Source organism: Malaya genurostris, chromosome 2 (genome assembly GCF_030247185.1).
Source record: "Malaya genurostris strain Urasoe2022 chromosome 2, Malgen_1.1, whole genome shotgun sequence".
In the NCBI taxonomy this organism is placed as follows: Eukaryota; Metazoa; Arthropoda; class Insecta; order Diptera; family Culicidae; genus Malaya; species Malaya genurostris.
The window spans coordinates 147,596,710-147,618,577 of NC_080571.1; the positions used below are offsets into that span (position 1 = coordinate 147,596,710).

The 21,868-nt window shown below is 38.2% G+C and overlaps 1 protein-coding gene across 1 annotated transcript; it reads left to right on the forward strand.

The window, feature by feature from the left end:
* Positions 1-635: 635 nt before the first annotated feature.
* Positions 636-1,004, forward strand: LOC131428887 (uncharacterized). The gene has a single exon (XM_058592948.1). It carries the CDS (start codon positions 636-638, stop codon positions 1,002-1,004), a length of 369 nt encoding a protein of 122 aa, XP_058448931.1.
* Positions 1,005-21,868: the final 20,864 nt, after the last annotated feature.

Genomic DNA, 21,868 nt, shown 5'->3' on the forward strand with positions numbered 1-21,868 from the left:
GCAGATGGTCGCTATACAGTTTCGTTACCAAAGAAGGATGGTGGATTGAAGCTATTAGGTTATTCTCGGGACATCGCTCTCAGACGTCTCCAAGGCACGGAGCGTAGATTGGAAAGGGATGGTTACGGCAATAATACGAAGCGTTCATGAGCGAATACCTTGAATTAGGTCATATGCAGAAGGTCGATACTTCAGTCCGAGAAACGGTTAAAAGGTGCTATCTGCCGCACCATCCGGTACTAAAGAAGGCTAGTACCACCACAAAGGTCAGGGTCGTATTCGACGCTTCTAGCAAAACGGCTTCAGGAGTTTCAGTAAACGATGTGTTACTGGTAGGTCCAGTAATACAAGAGGATCTTAGGTCGATCATTCTCCGCTCTCGATGGTGGTGGATAATGGTTGCTGATGTGGAAAAAATGTTCCGTCAAATCGTGGTTAATCCGGAAGATCGACCACTACAATCGATTCTATGGCGCTCTTCAGCAAAGGACGAGATAGTAACGTATCAGCTGAGTACCGTCACTTATGGAACCAAGCCAGCTCCTTTCTTGGCTACAAGGACATTGAAGCAGTTAGCAACAGATGAAGGAGGGCGTTATTAACTCGTTGCCAAGGCGGTGGAAGCAGATACTTACATGGATGATGTGCTCACAGGTTCGGATAGTGTTGCAGAGGCGTCGACCATGAGATATCAACTGGATAAAATGATGTCTGCAGGAGGTTTCCAGCTTAGAAAGTGGGCATCCAATTGCTTGGAAGTATTGCAAGGAATTCCAGCAGCAAACTTGGCAATTCGTGATATAGATATAGAGTTAGAACAAGATCCGTCGATTAAGACTTTGGGATTAGTCTGGTGGCCGAAAACGGATGTGTTCAAGTTTCAATTTGTCATCCCTCCGATTGACGACAGGTGGTCCATCTCTCGTCGGCAGCTTCTATCGATCATTGCCACGCTTATCGATCCTCTGGGTCTGGTGGGAGCTACCATAACTATAGCGAAATAGTTTATGCAACAATCTTGGGCCTTGCGGGATGAAAACGATCAGCGGTTCGATTGGGATCATCCATTACCCTCGACGGTGGGTGAGAAATGGCGAAAGTATCATCAGCAACTGTATCTGCTCAATCAAATACTCGTCGAGCGTTGCGTCATTATTCCGAAGGCAATTGTTGTTGAATGTCATTGCTTTTCAGACGCATCTCAGAAGGCATATGGTGCCTGTGTATATATGCGAAGCGTTGATGAAAAAGGAAGGGTAAAAGTTCAATTGCTTACCTCAAAAAGCAAGGTGGCATCATTAAAATGCATTACGATTCCAAGATTAGAACTCTGCGGTGCGGTACTCGCTGCACAATTATTCCAGAAGGTTAAACAGGCCACTCGTTTCAGCGCTCGGGCATACTCTTGGACAGATTCGACATGTGTGCTCCGATGGCTACAAGCGTGTCCAGCAACATGGACTCCCTTTATCGCCAACAGAGTGGCGACTGTTCAAACTGTAACGGAGAGATATTAGTAAAGGCATGTTCCCGGTATCCATAATCCTGCCGATCTAATTTCGAGAGGAATATTCCCAGCAGAAATAGTTAACAATGACTTCTGGTGGAGAGGTCCCAACTGGCTCCAAAATGGGCCAGAGGAATGGCCGACTGGTGTTGAGAATAACAATAGCAACGAGGCTGAGGAGGAAAGGCGTCGTACGGCTGTAGCCACCACGGCTTCTGCTACAGAATTCATTGACTGGTTCATATCAAGGTTTTCATCATATACGAAGTTAATCCGCTCTACAGCAATATGGATGCGATTTATGTCGCTACTCCGCGGTTCGAGTGAAAGGCAATGGACAGGATGGCTCACGACTAATGAGCTGAAAGCAGCTGAGTGCGTACTCATTAGACGGGTGCAAAGAGAAACCTTTCACGAAGAGCGTAAGGCATTACTGAGGAGAGAACCAGTATCAAGGAGATCACCTATACGATGGTTCAATTCATTTATTTGCGGATCAGATGATATCATCAGAGTTGGCGGCAGATTAACAAATTCGAAAGAAACAGAAAATGCTAAACATCCAATCCTGCTTCCAGCTCGACATCGGCTAACATGTATGATTCTACAGCATTACCACGACAGGTTACTCCACGCGGGGCCGCAGTTGTTGTTGAGTGTTGTCAGACTTCGGTACTGGCCGTTAGGAGGGCGTAACGTTGCCAAGCAAGTTGTCCATCGGTGCCTAAAGTGTTTTCGAGCTAAGCCTACCGCGGTGCAACAATTCATGGGAGACTTACCAGCTGCACGAGTGACTATTTCTCGATCCTTTTCAAAATCGGGAATATACTATTTCGGACCTATTTATGTACGACCAGCACCCCGACGGGCCACAGTCATAACCTCTGCTGCTATATTCGTATGCATGTGCACGAAGGCAGTTCATTTAGAGTTGGTCGGAGATTTATCCACTAATCGATTCCTTCAAGCATTTCGTCGCTTTGTAGGGCGTAGAGGAAAACCAGTTGAAGTTTTTTCCGACAATGGGACAAACTTTGTTGGAGCACGGAATACACTGGTTGAAGTTTTACGTTTACTGAAGGATAAACAACATCAGGATAAGGTGGTTAGATCGTGCACAGATGAGGGAATCCGCTGGCATTTTAGTCCTCCGAGTGCTCCTCATTTCGGAGGTCTATGGGAGGCGGCGGTAAGATCAGCAAAGCATCACCTTATACGCGTCATTGGAGATGCAATTGTCTCGCCAAAAGATATGAATACGCTGCTTGTACAAGTCGAGGGATGTTTAAATTCGCGACCAATTACAAGTAACCCCATGCGGGTAATTTTATATGTAGATTTAAGAAGATATAAAATAAATGTTATGTAGTGTGTTAATTAAAATAAATTATGTGGTTCTGGAGCAACGTACAGTGTGTAAACAAACTTTTATACTAAACCCTAAGTGTACGTTCTTGGATTTGAGTTTTCGCCGGCTGGAAAACACGATGTTGGGAAGCTGAGTTTGTCCACGCTATTGCTATTGAAGTTCCTGGTAAGCTGAATACTCAGGAACCCGACACATATAGTCTATTGATTCGTAGAATTGTAAATTTGTCATCCACGGTTTTTTCGTTTAATTTTCGGTGATCTATAACAATGCACCATTTATTCGTACCGCTATAATCAAGTTTTTTCAGAACGATCCAAATTAGGGATGTCTATGATGAATTCTTTATAATGCCATCTTCCAACGTTTCGTTTACTTGCTTCTTGACTTCAGCTTTGTGACCCTGTCGTCAACTGTTCTAATTCGATGTAGGATTGTGGAAGGGTAAGACCATTTTTTTTATTTTTGCCTTTCTCATATAGAAAGGTTATGCAATCACTTGAAAAACCGACTAGTGAAAACTAGAACTAGAGGGCCCAGTGTCATATACCATTCGACTCAGTTCATTGAGCTGAGCAATGTCTGTGTGTGTGTGTGTATGTATGTGTCAAATAATCTCACTAGGTTTTCTCGGAGATGGCTGAACCGATTTTGACAAACTAGGATTCAAATGAAAGGTCTCGTGGTCCCATACGGAATTCCTGAATTTCATCCGGATCCGACTTCTGGTTCCGGAATTATAGAGTAAAGTGTGTTCAATATTGTACACCGTCACTTAAACCGGCGAAGCAAAAAACGTGAAAATGTTTCTAAACTGGTCTCAAAACTACACAAATCGATAGTCATTATCAGTAGCCAACTAAACAAACCGATTCCGGCTATCCTGGTTCCCGGTATCCGGTTCCGGAAGTACCAGAAATAGTGGTCATATGTACCAAAATGGATCTCACTCACTTTTCTCAGCGATGGTTTGACCGATTTCCACAAACTAATATTCAAATGAAAGTTCTTCCGGTCCCATACGGAATTCCTGAATTTCATCCGGATCCGACACCCGGTTCCGAAATTATAGGGTAAAGTGTGTTCAATATTGTACACCGTCACTTAAACCGGCGAAGCAAAAAACGTGAAAATGTTTCTAAACTGGTCTCAAAACTACACAAATCGATAGTCATTATCAGTATCCAACTAAACAAACCGATTCCGGCTATCCTGGTTCCCGGTATCCGGTTCCGGAAGTACCAGAAATAGTGGTCATATGTACCAAAATGGATCTCACTCACTTTTCTCAGCGATGGTTTGACCGATTTCCACAAACTTAAATTCAAATGAAAGGTCTTCCGGTCCCATACGGAATTCCTGAATTTCATCCGGATCCGACTTCCGGTTCCGGAATTATAGGGTAAAGTGTGTTCAATATTGTACACCGTCACTTAAACTGGCGAAACAAAAAACGTAAAAATTTTTTTAAACTGGTCTCAAAACTACACAAATCGATAGTCATTATCAGTAGGCAACTAAACAAACCGATTCCGGCTATCCTGGTTCCCGGTATCCGGTTCCGGAAGTACCAGAAATAGTGGTCATATGTACCAAAATGGATCTCACTCACTTTTCTCAGTGATGGTTTGACCGATTTCCACAAACTAATATTCAAATGAAAGGTCTCCCGGTCTTATATGGAATTCCTGAATTTCATCCGGATCCGACTTCCGAATCCGGAGTTATAGGGTGCGTACTAGATGAGTTTGTGTGTCATGTTATTTGATGGCCGTACGAACCGACTTCGATTATACCGGTTCTCGGGTTCCGGTGCCGGAAGTGCATATAATAGTGAACCCATTTCGTTCTCTTAAGGATGGCTTACGCAATCAAAGCACTGTTTTATTCTGTATGTTATGCATAAACAATACCTTGGTTTCTTTCAAACAGGTTTTTTTATGAAGAATTTTGGAATATTTAGAAAGGGTTTTCAATAATGCAGGTTGTTCTTCTGAGTTGAAATGTACGGTCTGATATGTTTTGTTGTCCAAACGATGGCGATTCAGTAGCGGAATAGTTGTATTCTGCTTCATTCAAAGTGCAATAGGCTGTTCTTTACCGTCTTCGATTTTTTGGGACAAGACTGCTTCGAGTCGCTTGCGTCAGTTTCGAGAATAAATTAAAATGGGGTGGGTTGTCAGTAATCGTTGATAATCTTTGCGTTATGAATAATTTTGTCGTCCTTTTCCAAACATTTGGTTAAGAGTTTAGTTAGCTTCGCGAAGCACAAATACATTTCCTGTGATATTCAAGCAAACCTAGGAATCCTTTGATTTGAGTGGTGGTCTTTGGAATTGGCCAACCTATATTCTTTTCAGTGTTTTCGAATTCGGTCTAATGTCGCCTTAGGTTATTATATGGCCTTAAAACTCACATTTCTTCTGAAGGAACTCATATTTGTCTAGCTAAATTTTTAGCTAGACAATTAGCTTGAGCGAGTTTTCGAAGAACTTTGTTTAAATTATCGAGATGTTATTGAAGTGAACAACCAAACAACGAGGGACTAGATAATACTTTCCTAATTAATTTCGAACAATGTGATTAATTACGCACTGAAAAGTTGCAGGTGCGTTTTCAAGTCCGAAGGGCATACGTATGAATTCTAAATGTCCGTACTGAAAGCAGTTTTTGGCCTGTCCTTGGAATGGACTTCAATCTGATGTAATTCTAATTTTAGATCTAACGTAGTGAAGTAGCTACTACGACCAAACCTATCGATTTGTAGAATTGTAAATTTGTCATTCGCCGCTATCCATCGTACCACCAGCATCAAGTATCTTTGGAACGATCCAAATTGGAGATGTCCAGGTGAGATGGCATTCTGGATAATGCCATCTTACAAAATTTCGTTTACTAGCTTCTCGACTTCAACTTTGTGAACCTGGGAGTATCTGTACATTTTCGTGTGCACTGAGATGTTGTCAACTGTTCTAATTTGATGAAGGATTGTGGAAGTGCAAGACAATTTCTTTATTTTGGAATTTTTAGAAAGGATTTTCGATAATGCAGGTGTTTCTTCTGATTTGAGATGTTGACTTCTAATCTTTCTCGTCAATTCTGTGTAGGGAGTGTGCTATGTTTGATGAAGGTGTTTTGAATTCATGTGATTCACCTATGCTACCTGTATTGTTTTTGCTTATTTATTTTTATATCATTAGCAAAACAAACGTTCCCACTGCCTTGAGAAACAAGGAGTAAAATGATCCGTCAGTTGATTTTTTTTGTCAGAGTGATCTGCGGCGGACCTAATATTTTTTATCTGCATGGTAACTGTTTTTTGTGGAAGAACTAATCTATGATTGCTCATGTCAATAAGAGCTTCTAAATCAGAGTGTGTTTCGTAACCAATGCTACCGTCAAAAAATGCAAGCAAATTAAAAAGATGAAAGAGAACTTCTTGTTCCAGAAAAAAGAGTGTCGTAATAAATTTTTTTTGTGAAAACAACTTTTTTTACTTACTGATAGAATGACAGAATTTCATCGCGAATATCTCTTGATGTACTTAATCCTGCAACTTAATTTTTTCTACAAGCTATCGGAAATATGATCAGAAATTTGTGATTTAATTCGTGAGATAGCTATAAAAAACTGAATAACGTGCTTAATCCACCTAGCAGTGAAATGATACCTTTTTTAAATCAATCCGCATGTGTTTTTTGCATAAATATTTTTCGGTGTTTCATGACATTATTTTAATGACCGGCTATTTGAGATTTCAATCACTTATTACCCTGTAATGTCAAAGCTGAAAATCAAATGGAATTTGGATCTGAACGTGTGACAATCGATTGAACATTCCGTGAGATGTCGAAGTAAGTTCCACTTTAGAGTTTACGGTTATTTACGGTACTTCCAGAGCCGGTATTCAGGAACCAGCATAACATAAACCGATTCGTATGACCATATGACGAGTAAATTGCAATAGTTTTGAGTCCAACTTTAAAGCTTTTCGGGATTGTCATCTTCTATATCGGTTTGAATTTTAAAAATTCATCATCCTGTAATTCCACAATCGGAAGTCAAAATATGTTTAAAATTAATTAATTTTGTCTTTGTCGATTTTAATTTTGTTGAGAAAACGATTGAGCCCTGAGAAACAATTCGATACTGGAACCAGAATCCGAAAATCGGTGTAGCCGCAGTCAGATAAATTCACCTGAGTAGCTGTATAGTTTACATTTGTTTTAAAATGTTCGAAAATCATTGTAAGCATCTTTGAGAAATGGTAGTGCGAATTAAATCCGAATCGAAAACTGAATACCACGGAATACACCCCCCCCCCCACACACACACACACACATGGACATTTGCTCAGTTCATCGAGCTGAATCGATTGGTATATGACACTCGGCCCTCCGGGCAACAGAAAATTTTCTATACCCATTTCTTATATATATGAAAAAAGGAAAAACAATGTTTTTTAAACTTCTGGAAATATTGAGGAAAATTCATCACGTTTGCTTACCTATTTCGCAACCGGACGACGGTTTTGAGGTAGTGAAGGACATATCAGTTACGATTATCCACTGGACGAGTATAAAAGGCAATTTTTTATTGAAAATCTTTCATTTCTTCTAGTGCTTCAGACGGAACTGGATGTAGAGGTGAGGTTCTTTCATCAACATCAGTAAGAACAAACCAAGTAAAAAGCGCGAAACGCTCAGGTCGTGCATTCATTTGGGCTTCGATCTTCGGGAGCAACAGTCGCCAGTAATGTGAGCAGACCTTTTGCTTGTTACAAAACCTCAAATGGGTTACTCTCCACCACAACCGGACGGGTTGTGGTATCTAAGCCTCTAGTCCATGGTCAGAGCCACGAGGACCGTCTGGGGTGGGCTCCGAAGGCCGCTTTTTATGGTTAGCACTAGCTTGAGGCACGGAGGCTTCAGGGTCGGCTCAAGGTCACTTGTTCACCAGTCAGAAGAACCAACTACGGTCTCTCTTTTATAATTACAAATTTTTATTGTTAACTTACAATTTATAGGTGTGCGTGTGAGTGTGTGGCCGGCCGGTGTATGCTGGATCGTTGCGGGAAACTCTCTCCTGTTGTTCTGTTGCTACTCGGCGGTTCTGCGGACAATGGTGGGTGGATTTGACTCAAGCGGGTCTCAGTTAGCCTGAAATGCCGTTCTGGGGCTTAACCGCCCTATTCTGTAAGCCGGTAGGCAATTCCGCTTGTTTCGGGTGTACAACAAGCTGCTATGCCGCCATGATCTCTAATTCCGTAAATATAATGGGTCCTAGACGCCGATCACAAGGCCGGTATTAGGTATGCTACTGGGGCTTTCTTTAATATTCACATTTCATACCTGATTTTTCTGTCGCTTCCTTCTAACTTCTTTATTTCACAGGTAATCTACTAAAACTTTCACTTATCTTTTCCGGAGAAACTTTTCTTCCGATGTCTTTAGCTTCTGTCTTGCTTGAAGCGCTAATGTAATCTGATCAACTTTTCTTTATAACTTTCCGCCCCAGTAGCTGGAATCATCCAGCTCTCTCCCAATATTTTGCGATCCCGCCGCCCTATTTCCTGCTTTCCAGTCTCGAATGTTTCCGCGGTTTCCAGTGAATGTGTTTTTTGTAAAGTGTAAATGTTTAACAATGTTTCGCGTTTGTTTATTTACACGGAACCACCCGCGATCCCATTTCAACCAGAATATTAGTTGATTTTCTGAATTCGATTGGTTAAAATTTGGTACAACTAATCGATTGTTGTTTTAACTAAACTGTCATTTTTGTTTTTCGATTAGCAGAAACGATGGTTGAAACAACTAATTTAACTGTTTGAAAAAAAAAATGCTGTCAAATAGTGAGGACACATACCTTTCAATTTCAACAAATATTTTAGTTGAAAGAATTGGTGTTGTTATTGAAACAAAATTCTGTTAGTTGAGAAATAAATCGGTTTTATTTGTTTTAGACATGAGTATTGAAAGTGAAAAAAATGAGTAATGAAAGATGATGCCTTCAAACGGTTGAACTAAAGTTATGCACTGATAGTTTTAGTCAATTTATATGAGCTTGGGTGCATCAACCGCTGGGAATTGGAATTTTGCGACGGCAATTCAAACGCGCCATTCAATCGCAGCGCCTCTGTGTGTTTGAAACATTTCGCTCCTGTTACTTTTATAAATTAAATTCATGTCAAAAAGCGTTTTATTGCTAATGCATGAACATCATCATCGGTATCAAACAGCTGGAAGTAAAGCAGTCTGCTGGAAGTAAATCAATGATCGAATTTGAAGCATAAAATTTTTTCGCATACCTGAAAGATTACGAGATGATCCATTATTAACATTTTCTAATTTGTCACCAAATCTTTTTCATCTTAAACAAGGTTAACTTTATCACAACACCGCTGTTAGATAAACACTTGTTATTATAAATTTCTCAAATCGAATGAACACAATTTCACCAAACGCTTTAACCATCGATGTTGTTTTCATTGACATTTTGAAGCGACGCGAACAGATTTCAACTAGAAAAGTAGTTGATTTTGCATTGCGATTATTGTTTTGCTTTCAACTGTCTCCGGTATTTGACAGCATTCAAAACAACATATTTTTCAACTACTTGAATATATGCAAATCAAAAACCATTTTGGTTCAATCAAAAAGAAATTAGTTAAATCAACTATCGCAAAAATCAAAAACTGCGATATCGCAATTTTATGATCGAAGGGTTCTCCGTGTATTTATTCATTTAGACCGTATTTTATATTTCATAGCGCTGTACTTATATACATCCTCAAATCATTTTACAATATTTTTTTTTAAACTAATAGATACCTGAACGTTTACAATATAGCTAAGACAAGCTTTCCAACTGTAATATTTATAGCATTCATGTACCACTTATGGCAAACTAAGATGATAACCTAATCGTACCGAAAAAGTGTTATAAAAAATTCGCTTGCTCGCATTGCTGTACATTTTGGTATGGGGTAAAGGGTCCAAATGGCAACACTACCCTATACTCCCCCTAAAAAAATAATCATTATTATTATAATTTGATTATTTATTTTTAAGATGAAATCTGCCCAGGTTTGAGTCGATTCATTCAAGCTCCAGAATTTCCTCAAAAGAAATCATTTGCATGTCGATTTGCTAAACGCACTTTGAACTTGGCAAGGTTACCGTTTTCGACCATTTGCTCTATACGCGAATCTGTTTAACCGATCTTGTCTTCTCTTCTCAATCCAATTTAATGATTCCTTGGGGAGAGAGAGAGCGATTTGCTCTACATTCGATCGCAACCTATGTATTTTATCGTATGAAGCTATTACTCAAATGTGGACTGTCATGGCTGAATAATGTGGCTTGGGTGCAATTGAGTGTGATTTTTGATTCCTGTTTTCTTTTGTTTTACTTCTGGTCGATCATCATTATTGACCGAATTTGTACACTGATTAGTGATTTTTCGTGAATAGAGCTATGTTGCTATGAAGGCGACACGAAGATCTGAATTGGTAACGCGGATTAAACCGGTTTAGAAACTCCGCTGTGCGAAATTTAGGAATGCAAATTTTCAGTTATTTTTTCCCATTGATCGGTATTATCCTAAACTCGCGGATTACCTCTCAAAAACAGTGTCTGACGTGTAGTTAAACGACGGGTAATGAACGATAATAATTGGAAATTATAGACGGACCATAACAGGGCATTTGTGCTTCATTGTTTCTTAAGCTTTGACCTTGACAATTGACTTGGACTTTGCATCACTGTAACAACATAAATTACCTAACCTAGATTTATTTGCAACGAAGTAATATTATATGTGATTGTTTTAGTATTTACACGGATAAAAATATAGCTTTTATTTGCCATCTTCCAACGTTTCGTTTACTTGCTTCTTGACTTCAGCTTTGTGACCCTGTCGTCAACTGTTCTAATTCGATGTAGGATTGTGGAAGGGTAAGACCATTTTTTTTATTTTTGCCTTTCTCATATAGAAAGGTTATGCAATCACTTGAAAAACCGACTAGTGAAAACTAGAACTAGAGGGCCCAGTGTCATATACCATTCGACTCAGTTCATTGAGCTGAGCAATGTCTGTGTGTGTGTATGTGTGTGTGTGTATGTATGTGTCAAATAATCTCACTAGGTTTTCTCGGAGATGGCTGAACCGATTTTGACAAACTAGGATTCAAATGAAAGGTCTCGTGGTCCCATACGGAATTCCTGAATTTCATCCGGATCCGACTTCTGGTTCCGGAATTATAGAGTAAAGTGTGTTCAATATTGTACACCGTCACTTAAACCGGCGAAGCAAAAAACGTGAAAATGTTTCTAAACTGGTCTCAAAACTACACAAATCGATAGTCATTATCAGTAGCCAACTAAACAAACCGATTCCGGCTATCCTGGTTCCCGGTATCCGGTTCCGGAAGTACCAGAAATAGTGGTCATATGTACCAAAATGGATCTCACTCACTTTTCTCAGCGATGGTTTGACCGATTTCCACAAACTAATATTCAAATGAAAGTTCTTCCGGTCCCATACGGAATTCCTGAATTTCATCCGGATCCGACACCCGGTTCCGAAATTATAGGGTAAAGTGTGTTCAATATTGTACACCGTCACTTAAACCGGCGAAGCAAAAAACGTGAAAATGTTTCTAAACTGGTCTCAAAACTACACAAATCGATAGTCATTATCAGTATCCAACTAAACAAACCGATTCCGGCTATCCTGGTTCCCGGTATCCGGTTCCGGAAGTACCAGAAATAGTGGTCATATGTACCAAAATGGATCTCACTCACTTTTCTCAGCGATGGTTTGACCGATTTCCACAAACTTAAATTCAAATGAAAGGTCTTCCGGTCCCATACGGAATTCCTGAATTTCATCCGGATCCGACTTCCGGTTCCGGAATTATAGGGTAAAGTGTGTTCAATATTGTACACCGTCACTTAAACTGGCGAAACAAAAAACGTAAAAATTTTTTTAAACTGGTCTCAAAACTACACAAATCGATAGTCATTATCAGTAGGCAACTAAACAAACCGATTCCGGCTATCCTGGTTCCCGGTATCCGGTTCCGGAAGTACCAGAAATAGTGGTCATATGTACCAAAATGGATCTCACTCACTTTTCTCAGTGATGGTTTGACCGATTTCCACAAACTAATATTCAAATGAAAGGTCTCCCGGTCTTATATGGAATTCCTGAATTTCATCCGGATCCGACTTCCGAATCCGGAGTTATAGGGTGCGTACTAGATGAGTTTGTGTGTCATGTTATTTGATGGCCGTACGAACCGACTTCGATTATACCGGTTCTCGGGTTCCGGTGCCGGAAGTGCATATAATAGTGAACCCATTTCGTTCTCTTAAGGATGGCTTACGCAATCAAAGCACTGTTTTATTCTGTATGTTATGCATAAACAATACCTTGGTTTCTTTCAAACAGGTTTTTTTATGAAGAATTTTGGAATATTTAGAAAGGGTTTTCAATAATGCAGGTTGTTCTTCTGAGTTGAAATGTACGGTCTGATATGTTTTGTTGTCCAAACGATGGCGATTCAGTAGCGGAATAGTTGTATTCTGCTTCATTCAAAGTGCAATAGGCTGTTCTTTACCGTCTTCGATTTTTTGGGACAAGACTGCTTCGAGTCGCTTGCGTCAGTTTCGAGAATAAATTAAAATGGGGTGGGTTGTCAGTAATCGTTGATAATCTTTGCGTTATGAATAATTTTGTCGTCCTTTTCCAAACATTTGGTTAAGAGTTTAGTTAGCTTCGCGAAGCACAAATACATTTCCTGTGATATTCAAGCAAACCTAGGAATCCTTTGATTTGAGTGGTGGTCTTTGGAATTGGCCAACCTATATTCTTTTCAGTGTTTTCGAATTCGGTCTAATGTCGCCTTAGGTTATTATATGGCCTTAAAACTCACATTTCTTCTGAAGGAACTCATATTTGTCTAGCTAAATTTTTAGCTAGACAATTAGCTTGAGCGAGTTTTCGAAGAACTTTGTTTAAATTATCGAGATGTTATTGAAGTGAACAACCAAACAACGAGGGACTAGATAATACTTTCCTAATTAATTTCGAACAATGTGATTAATTACGCACTGAAAAGTTGCAGGTGCGTTTTCAAGTCCGAAGGGCATACGTATGAATTCTAAATGTCCGTACTGAAAGCAGTTTTTGGCCTGTCCTTGGAATGGACTTCAATCTGATGTAATTCTAATTTTAGATCTAACGTAGTGAAGTAGCTACTACGACCAAACCTATCGATTTGTAGAATTGTAAATTTGTCATTCGCCGCTATCCATCGTATCACCAGCATCAAGTATCTTTGGAACGATCCAAATTGGAGATGTCCAGGTGAGATGGCATTCTGGATAATGCCATCTTACAAAATTTCGTTTACTAGCTTCTCGACTTCAACTTTGTGAACCTGGGAGTATCTGTACATTTTCGTGTGCACTGAGATGTTGTCAACTGTTCTAATTTGATGAAGGATTGTGGAAGTGCAAGACAATTTCTTTATTTTGGAATTTTTAGAAAGGATTTTCGATAATGCAGGTGTTTCTTCTGATTTGAGATGTTGACTTCTAATCTTTCTCGTCAATTCTGTGTAGGGAGTGTGCTATGTTTGATGAAGGTGTTTTGAATTCATGTGATTCACCTATGCTACCTGTATTGTTTTTGCTTATTTATTTTTATATCATTAGCAAAACAAACGTTCCCACTGCCTTGAGAAACAAGGAGTAAAATGATCCGTCAGTTGATTTTTTTTGTCAGAGTGATCTGCGGCGGACCTAATATTTTTTATCTGCATGGTAACTGTTTTTTGTGGAAGAACTAATCTATGATTGCTCATGTCAATAAGAGCTTCTAAATCAGAGTGTGTTTCGTAACCAATGCTACCGTCAAAAAATGCAAGCAAATTAAAAAGATGAAAGAGAACTTCTTGTTCCAGAAAAAAGAGTGTCGTAATAAATTTTTTTTGTGAAAACAACTTTTTTTACTTACTGATAGAATGACAGAATTTCATCGCGAATATCTCTTGATGTACTTAATCCTGCAACTTAATTTTTTCTACAAGCTATCGGAAATATGATCAGAAATTTGTGATTTAATTCGTGAGATAGCTATAAAAAACTGAATAACGTGCTTAATCCACCTAGCAGTGAAATGATACCTTTTTTAAATCAATCCGCATGTGTTTTTTGCATAAATATTTTTCGGTGTTTCATGACATTATTTTAATGACCGGCTATTTGAGATTTCAATCACTTATTACCCTGTAATGTCAAAGCTGAAAATCAAATGGAATTTGGATCTGAACGTGTGACAATCGATTGAACATTCCGTGAGATGTCGAAGTAAGTTCCACTTTAGAGTTTACGGTTATTTACGGTACTTCCAGAGCCGGTATTCAGGAACCAGCATAACATAAACCGATTCGTATGACCATATGACGAGTAAATTGCAATAGTTTTGAGTCCAACTTTAAAGCTTTTCGGGATTGTCATCTTCTATATCGGTTTGAATTTTAAAAATTCATCATCCTGTAATTCCAGAATCGGAAGTCAAAATATGTTTAAAATTAATTAATTTTGTCTTTGTCGATTTTAATTTTGTTGAGAAAACGATTGAGCCCTGAGAAACAATTCGATACTGGAACCAGAATCCGAAAATCGGTGTAGCCGCAGTCAGATAAATTCACCTGAGTAGCTGTATAGTTTACATTTGTTTTAAAATGTTCGAAAATCATTGTAAGCATCTTTGAGAAATGGTAGTGCGAATTAAATCCGAATCGAAAACTGAATACCACGGAATACACCCCCCCCCCACACACACACACACACACATGGACATTTGCTCAGTTCATCGAGCTGAATCGATTGGTATATGACACTCGGCCCTCCGGGCAACAGAAAATTTTCTATACCCATTTCTTATATATATGAAAAAAGGAAAAACAATGTTTTTTAAACTTCTGGAAATATTGAGGAAAATTCATCACGTTTGCTTACCTATTTCGCAACCGGACGACGGTTTTGAGGTAGTGAAGGACATATCAGTTACGATTATCCACTGGACGAGTATAAAAGGCAATTTTTTATTGAAAATCTTTCATTTCTTCTAGTGCTTCAGACGGAACTGGATGTAGAGGTGAGGTTCTTTCATCAACATCAGTAAGAACAAACCAAGTAAAAAGCGCGAAACGCTCAGGTCGTGCATTCATTTGGGCTTCGATCTTCGGGAGCAACAGTCGCCAGTAATGTGAGCAGACCTTTTGCTTGTTACAAAACCTCAAATGGGTTACTCTCCACCACAACCGGACGGGTTGTGGTATCTAAGCCTCTAGTCCATGGTCAGAGCCACGAGGACCGTCTGGGGTGGGCTCCGAAGGCCGCTTTTTATGGTTAGCACTAGCTTGAGGCACGGAGGCTTCAGGGTCGGCTCAAGGTCACTTGTTCACCAGTCAGAAGAACCAACTACGGTCTCTCTTTTATAATTACAAATTTTTATTGTTAACTTACAATTTATAGGTGTGCGTGTGAGTGTGTGGCCGGCCGGTGTATGCTGGATCGTTGCGGGAAACTCTCTCCTGTTGTTCTGTTGCTACTCGGCGGTTCTGCGGACAATGGTGGGTGGATTTGACTCAAGCGGGTCTCAGTTAGCCTGAAATGCCGTTCTGGGGCTTAACCGCCCTATTCTGTAAGCCGGTAGGCAATTCCGCTTGTTTCGGGTGTACAACAAGCTGCTATGCCGCCATGATCTCTAATTCCGTAAATATAATGGGTCCTAGACGCCGATCACAAGGCCGGTATTAGGTATGCTACTGGGGCTTTCTTTAATATTCACATTTCATACCTGATTTTTCTGTCGCTTCCTTCTAACTTCTTTATTTCACAGGTAATCTACTAAAACTTTCACTTATCTTTTCCGGAGAAACTTTTCTTCCGATGTCTTTAGCTTCTGTCTTGCTTGAAGCGCTAATGTAATCTGATCAACTTTTCTTTATAACTTTCCGCCCCAGTAGCTGGAATCATCCAGCTCTCTCCCAATATTTTGCGATCCCGCCGCCCTATTTCCTGCTTTCCAGTCTCGAATGTTTCCGCGGTTTCCAGTGAATGTGTTTTTTGTAAAGTGTAAATGTTTAACAATGTTTCGCGTTTGTTTATTTACACGGAACCACCCGCGATCCCATTTCAACCAGAATATTAGTTGATTTTCTGAATTCGATTGGTTAAAATTTGGTACAACTAATCGATTGTTGTTTTAACTAAACTGTCATTTTTGTTTTTCGATTAGCAGAAACGATGGTTGAAACAACTAATTTAACTGTTTGAAAAAAAAAATGCTGTCAAATAGTGAGGACACATACCTTTCAATTTCAACAAATATTTTAGTTGAAAGAATTGGTGTTGTTATTGAAACAAAATTCTGTTAGTTGAGAAATAAATCGGTTTTATTTGTTTTAGACATGAGTATTGAAAGTGAAAAAAATGAGTAATGAAAGATGATGCCTTCAAACGGTTGAACTAAAGTTATGCACTGATAGTTTTAGTCAATTTATATGAGCTTGGGTGCATCAACCGCTGGGAATTGGAATTTTGCGACGGCAATTCAAACGCGCCATTCAATCGCAGCGCCTCTGTGTGTTTGAAACATTTCGCTCCTGTTACTTTTATAAATTAAATTCATGTCAAAAAGCGTTTTATTGCTAATGCATGAACATCATCATCGGTATCAAACAGCTGGAAGTAAAGCAGTCTGCTGGAAGTAAATCAATGATCGAATTTGAAGCATAAAATTTTTTCGCATACCTGAAAGATTACGAGATGATCCATTATTAACATTTTCTAATTTGTCACCAAATCTTTTTCATCTTAAACAAGGTTAACTTTATCACAACACCGCTGTTAGATAAACACTTGTTATTATAAATTTCTCAAATCGAATGAACACAATTTCACCAAACGCTTTAACCATCGATGTTGTTTTCATTGACATTTTGAAGCGACGCGAACAGATTTCAACTAGAAAAGTAGTTGATTTTGCATTGCGATTATTGTTTTGCTTTCAACTGTCTCCGGTATTTGACAGCATTCAAAACAACATATTTTTCAACTACTTGAATATATGCAAATCAAAAACCATTTTGGTTCAATCAAAAAGAAATTAGTTAAATCAACTATCGCAAAAATCAAAAACTGCGATATCGCAATTTTATGATCGAAGGGTTCTCCGTGTATTTATTCATTTAGACCGTATTTTATATTTCATAGCGCTGTACTTATATACATCCTCAAATCATTTTACAATATTTTTTTTTAAACTAATAGATACCTGAACGTTTACAATATAGCTAAGACAAGCTTTCCAACTGTAATATTTATAGCATTCATGTACCACTTATGGCAAACTAAGATGATAACCTAATCGTACCGAAAAAGTGTTATAAAAAATTCGCTTGCTCGCATTGCTGTACATTTTGGTATGGGGTAAAGGGTCCAAATGGCAACACTACCCTACACTCCCCCTAAAAAAATAATCATTATTATTATAATTTGATTATTTATTTTTAAGATGAAATCTGCCCAGGTTTGAGTCGATTCATTCAAGCTCCAGAATTTCCTCAAAAGAAATCATTTGCATGTCGATTTGCTAAACGCACTTTGAACTTGGCAAGGTTACCGTTTTCGACCATTTGCTCTATACGCGAATCTGTTTAACCGATCTTGTCTTCTCTTCTCAATCCAATTTAATGATTCCTTGGGGAGAGAGAGAGCGATTTGCTCTACATTCGATCGCAACCTATGTATTTTATCGTATGAAGCTATTACTCAAATGTGGACTGTCATGGCTGAATAATGTGGCTTGGGTGCAATTGAGTGTGATTTTTGATTCCTGTTTTCTTTTGTTTTACTTCTGGTCGATCATCATTATTGACCGAATTTGTACACTGATTAGTGATTTTTCGTGAATAGAGCTATGTTGCTATGAAGGCGACACGAAGATCTGAATTGGTAACGCGGATTAAACCGGTTTAGAAACTCCGCTGTGCGAAATTTAGGAATGCAAATTTTCAGTTATTTTTTCCCATTGATCGGTATTATCCTAAACTCGCGGATTACCTCTCAAAAACAGTGTCTGACGTGTAGTTAAACGACGGGTAATGAACGATAATAATTGGAAATTATAGACGGACCATAACAGGGCATTTGTGCTTCATTGTTTCTTAAGCTTTGACCTTGACAATTGACTTGGACTTTGCATCACTGTAACAACATAAATTACCTAACCTAGATTTATTTGCAACGAAGTAATATTATATGTGATTGTTTTAGTATTTACACGGATAAAAATATAGCTTTTATTTAGTCTGGGATTCCAGGCTTGAGATTGGCTGCTGAAAATATTCCTAAATTTTTGCCTGTTTCATCCTCAAGTTCATAAGAGCTCGTTCCTCGCTTCGAAATGACCTTGCAAGCTAAATAAGCAGGACCAGTTTTCGCGTTAAACATATCCCCAGCTGACGACTGTAGAAAACTTTTCCTATAGACCTTCTGGCCAACCGAATAAACAGGGGCTGGTTTCTTGAATCGGAGGTTATAATTTTTCCTACTCTTTTCATATGCCTTTTCTAAATTTTTAGTGACTGTAGTGTACATGACTTTGTCGATTTTTTATTTATGGTCTAAACGTTCTCGTTTGGAGAGATCGTTAATGACTACATCAACCCGATGTTCCTCGCCACTAGTAACAATCTCATGCCCAAATAGCACACGGTAAGGTGAAAACCCCGTAGACGAATGAACGGTGTTGTGAATTCTATTTCAGAAATTCTCGTATCCCAGCTACGCTGATCCGATTTTACGTAAGTACGTATGCACGCATTAATGCTTCTGTTTAATCGTTCCACTGGATTTGCTTGGCTATGATGGCGGGCATTAGCCCAATTCACTATCTTGTAGCTCTCCAGAAACAATTTGAAAATTTTGCTGAGGAATGTGCTAGCGTTATCAGAAATTAGGATTTCTGGAACAGAGTATCTGCGAAACCAATACTCTTCCAAGGCTTTTATTCTAACTAATCTTTTTCATTGGGAACAACATTGTCCATTTTGAAAATACATCCATAAACACCAGTAGGTGCATATTGCCTACTTTTGATCGAGGTAGTGACTGTATGAAATCTATGACTAGTATTTCAAATGGTTTGTTGGAAATTCTCTGTTTTCCCATTTGGGGGTGCTGAGAACAATTCGCAGGCTTACACTCTTGGCAAGTAGTACATTTTTCAAGAAATTTGGCCACACTAACTGCCATTTTTGGCCAAAAGTACCTTTTCTTCAATTTGTCAAGAAGCTTTTCATAGCCTATGTGAAATGCTTTCTCATGTTCCGTCTGTATTACTTTTTTTCGAGCCGACTCAGGCAAGCAAATCTTCCACTCAAATCGGTAATCCAGAACCAAGGTTGCTGATCCTATCAATGAAACAATATTCGTGAAATATTCTATTCACCGGCGATGCACTACCCGTGCGGCGAGCAGCTTGTATATATTCCGTGTCTGCTTTATTCATTCTTTTCTTCCACTCAGAGAATTGTACCGCTTGGCAAAGCAAGCAAGCATCATATATGCACTTTGTTGACTCGCAGTGAGTTCGTTTCCAAGCGTTCAGGTAGAAAGCTATTCGGTGGTGCTGATGACTCGCGTTGAGTCGAATTTTCTACTCACGGTGATTCGTTCTCTGTGATGTATGGCGGTCCAACTGAATGACCGCCGAGGATAAAATTTTATTCCTGAATAAAGCTTATAAGAACCCTTGGCATCTTAGAGCTTAAGCAGTGTGCCTAAAAATTATATTATAATTTTGAATAAAAAAAAAGCTTATAAGAAAGATATCGGATCTTTTTGAATTGTCTTCACTGCACATTTCTTCGGTGTTTGCTATACTTTAATAGTGTTTTTTAGCGTTAGGGACAACTTTGATACCTGCCAGGATATGTTATTGATTAACCATCAAACTGTAAAATGGTAATTAATGGAGCGTTTTTGTGTGTCGTAAAATATGTACCTTTCACTCCTATTCCGTATTTCTATAATAAGTTCATTTTGTGTTTCGATCGAGTTCGACTTTTCCAAACAAATTATACCTCATTCGAAATGATTGGTATTTTTCACTCGGTCGAATGTAGGGTTGTTTATTATGCTTGAAAAGTAATAGTCCCAAGTTTTTGTCAATTATTATTGTCTCTCATGATCGTGAAACTATTTATATATCGTTTACAAAGCCATTCGACAATCGTTACCTTAATAATTGTAAACATATGTGATGAAACTATTAATTGCTTTTAGTTTCATGTTAATCATTCATAATAAACTAATAGTATTTGCATTGACTTCGAGACAAGTTGTGTCTAACCAAGTCAACTACCAGAAAGATTGAGACCAACTTTGATGATACACACTATTAGTTCTTACAAATACAAGAAGAACCACAAACACCAAATAATTCCGTCACATTCAATGTACAGGGCGTTAGAGCTACAATATAATAGAAACTAAAACCAAAATAAAACTTCTATAATTTTGTATAAGGCACTAATTTGGAGACCAACATAAGATTTTTCTGAAGAATGATATTTCTATTATTATCAAAAACAAACAAACTCTCTACAGTTACTTGTTGGAAACTGTACCATGGATAATCGTGCAATAAAGACCTTCCGCAGTTTCCAATAACGAAATGAGTGATAGCTAATATTCAAGCATCATACAATCAAACATAACAAAATTATCTGTTACTATCACGTGACATTAGTGACGTTAAATAAAGTGGAATTAAATGCACAATTTATTTTCTTGATCGTATATTCTCCTGCTATCTCCTGATTATGTGGTAACAGAATTATATTTCATTTGGACTCCTTGTATGTGATCCTTGAAAGTGAGATTCTTATCATATAGCTTAAATATATTTTAGTAAAGTAAGAAGTATTCACGAAAACATTTTATTGCTCAACATAGTTTTAAGGTAAATAATACAATGAGTAGTTTCAAAACTGGATGTTTGATATGAGTAACAGTAACAGCACTATCTAACAAATCGATAAACCACGCGGATTGTGTTATTTTTCAAATTGAAATCGTTTCCTCTGTAATATGAATATTGTAAAATGTTATGAAATTGAATTTACAATTTCTTCTGGCGGAGGTTCTTTTTTTAAAAAAAAAAGCTGAACCGATCACTTCGGGAGTCAATTGTAGAATGTTATATTTTCAATACCTTTTTGACAGCAATATCAGATTGTAATCTTAATTTGATTTCAGCTCATCAATTTCTCAACTGATATCACATTACGTTATTTTTTTGCTGTTTGCTTTTGGAAAAAAACTTACGAGGCAAAAGCTTTGTGAAACTATTAAATGATAATATTAAATGCAAAAATTGTATGAATGCATTAAAATAGGACTAAGTTAATAAGGCGATACAAAAATGCAAAAGTAAATTTCAATGGAACATCTATTCCTCCAATTCTGTGTTGCGTTTCACAAAATGTTTCGACATCCTGTGGCAGTTGGCCGGAACTACAACCGTGATCCTTAATTTAAAAGTCTTAATTTCCTGATCGTAGTACAGTTATTCTAATCGATAATTTGCATAGATGCGTATAGTAAAAGATGCTGAATGACTATTTCTTTGTTAGCCATTCTTCTTAATTGTTTTGATTTTTGCAGAAGCAAGCAGTAACATGGCTTCTTAGTAGGTTCAAACGTTGTGGAAAACCCTGCACTCCTATTACTTCTATAAATCAAATCTATGGGAAGAAGCGTTAAATTGTGTTCATTATAATAAAACCATGAGAAAATAAATCATCCCTGGAATTAAAAGATTAGACTTGCCTCTATAATCAATATTCAGAATGTATTTTTGTCACTGTATTTGCATTGCATATTGATATTGCGTATTGGACTTCTGAC

What these genes read in the sequence shown, in the direction of transcription:
- LOC131428887 (XM_058592948.1), top strand. Translation starts at nt 636, where the DNA reads ATGGATGATGTGCTCACAGGTTCGGATAGTGTTGCAGAGGCGTCGACC.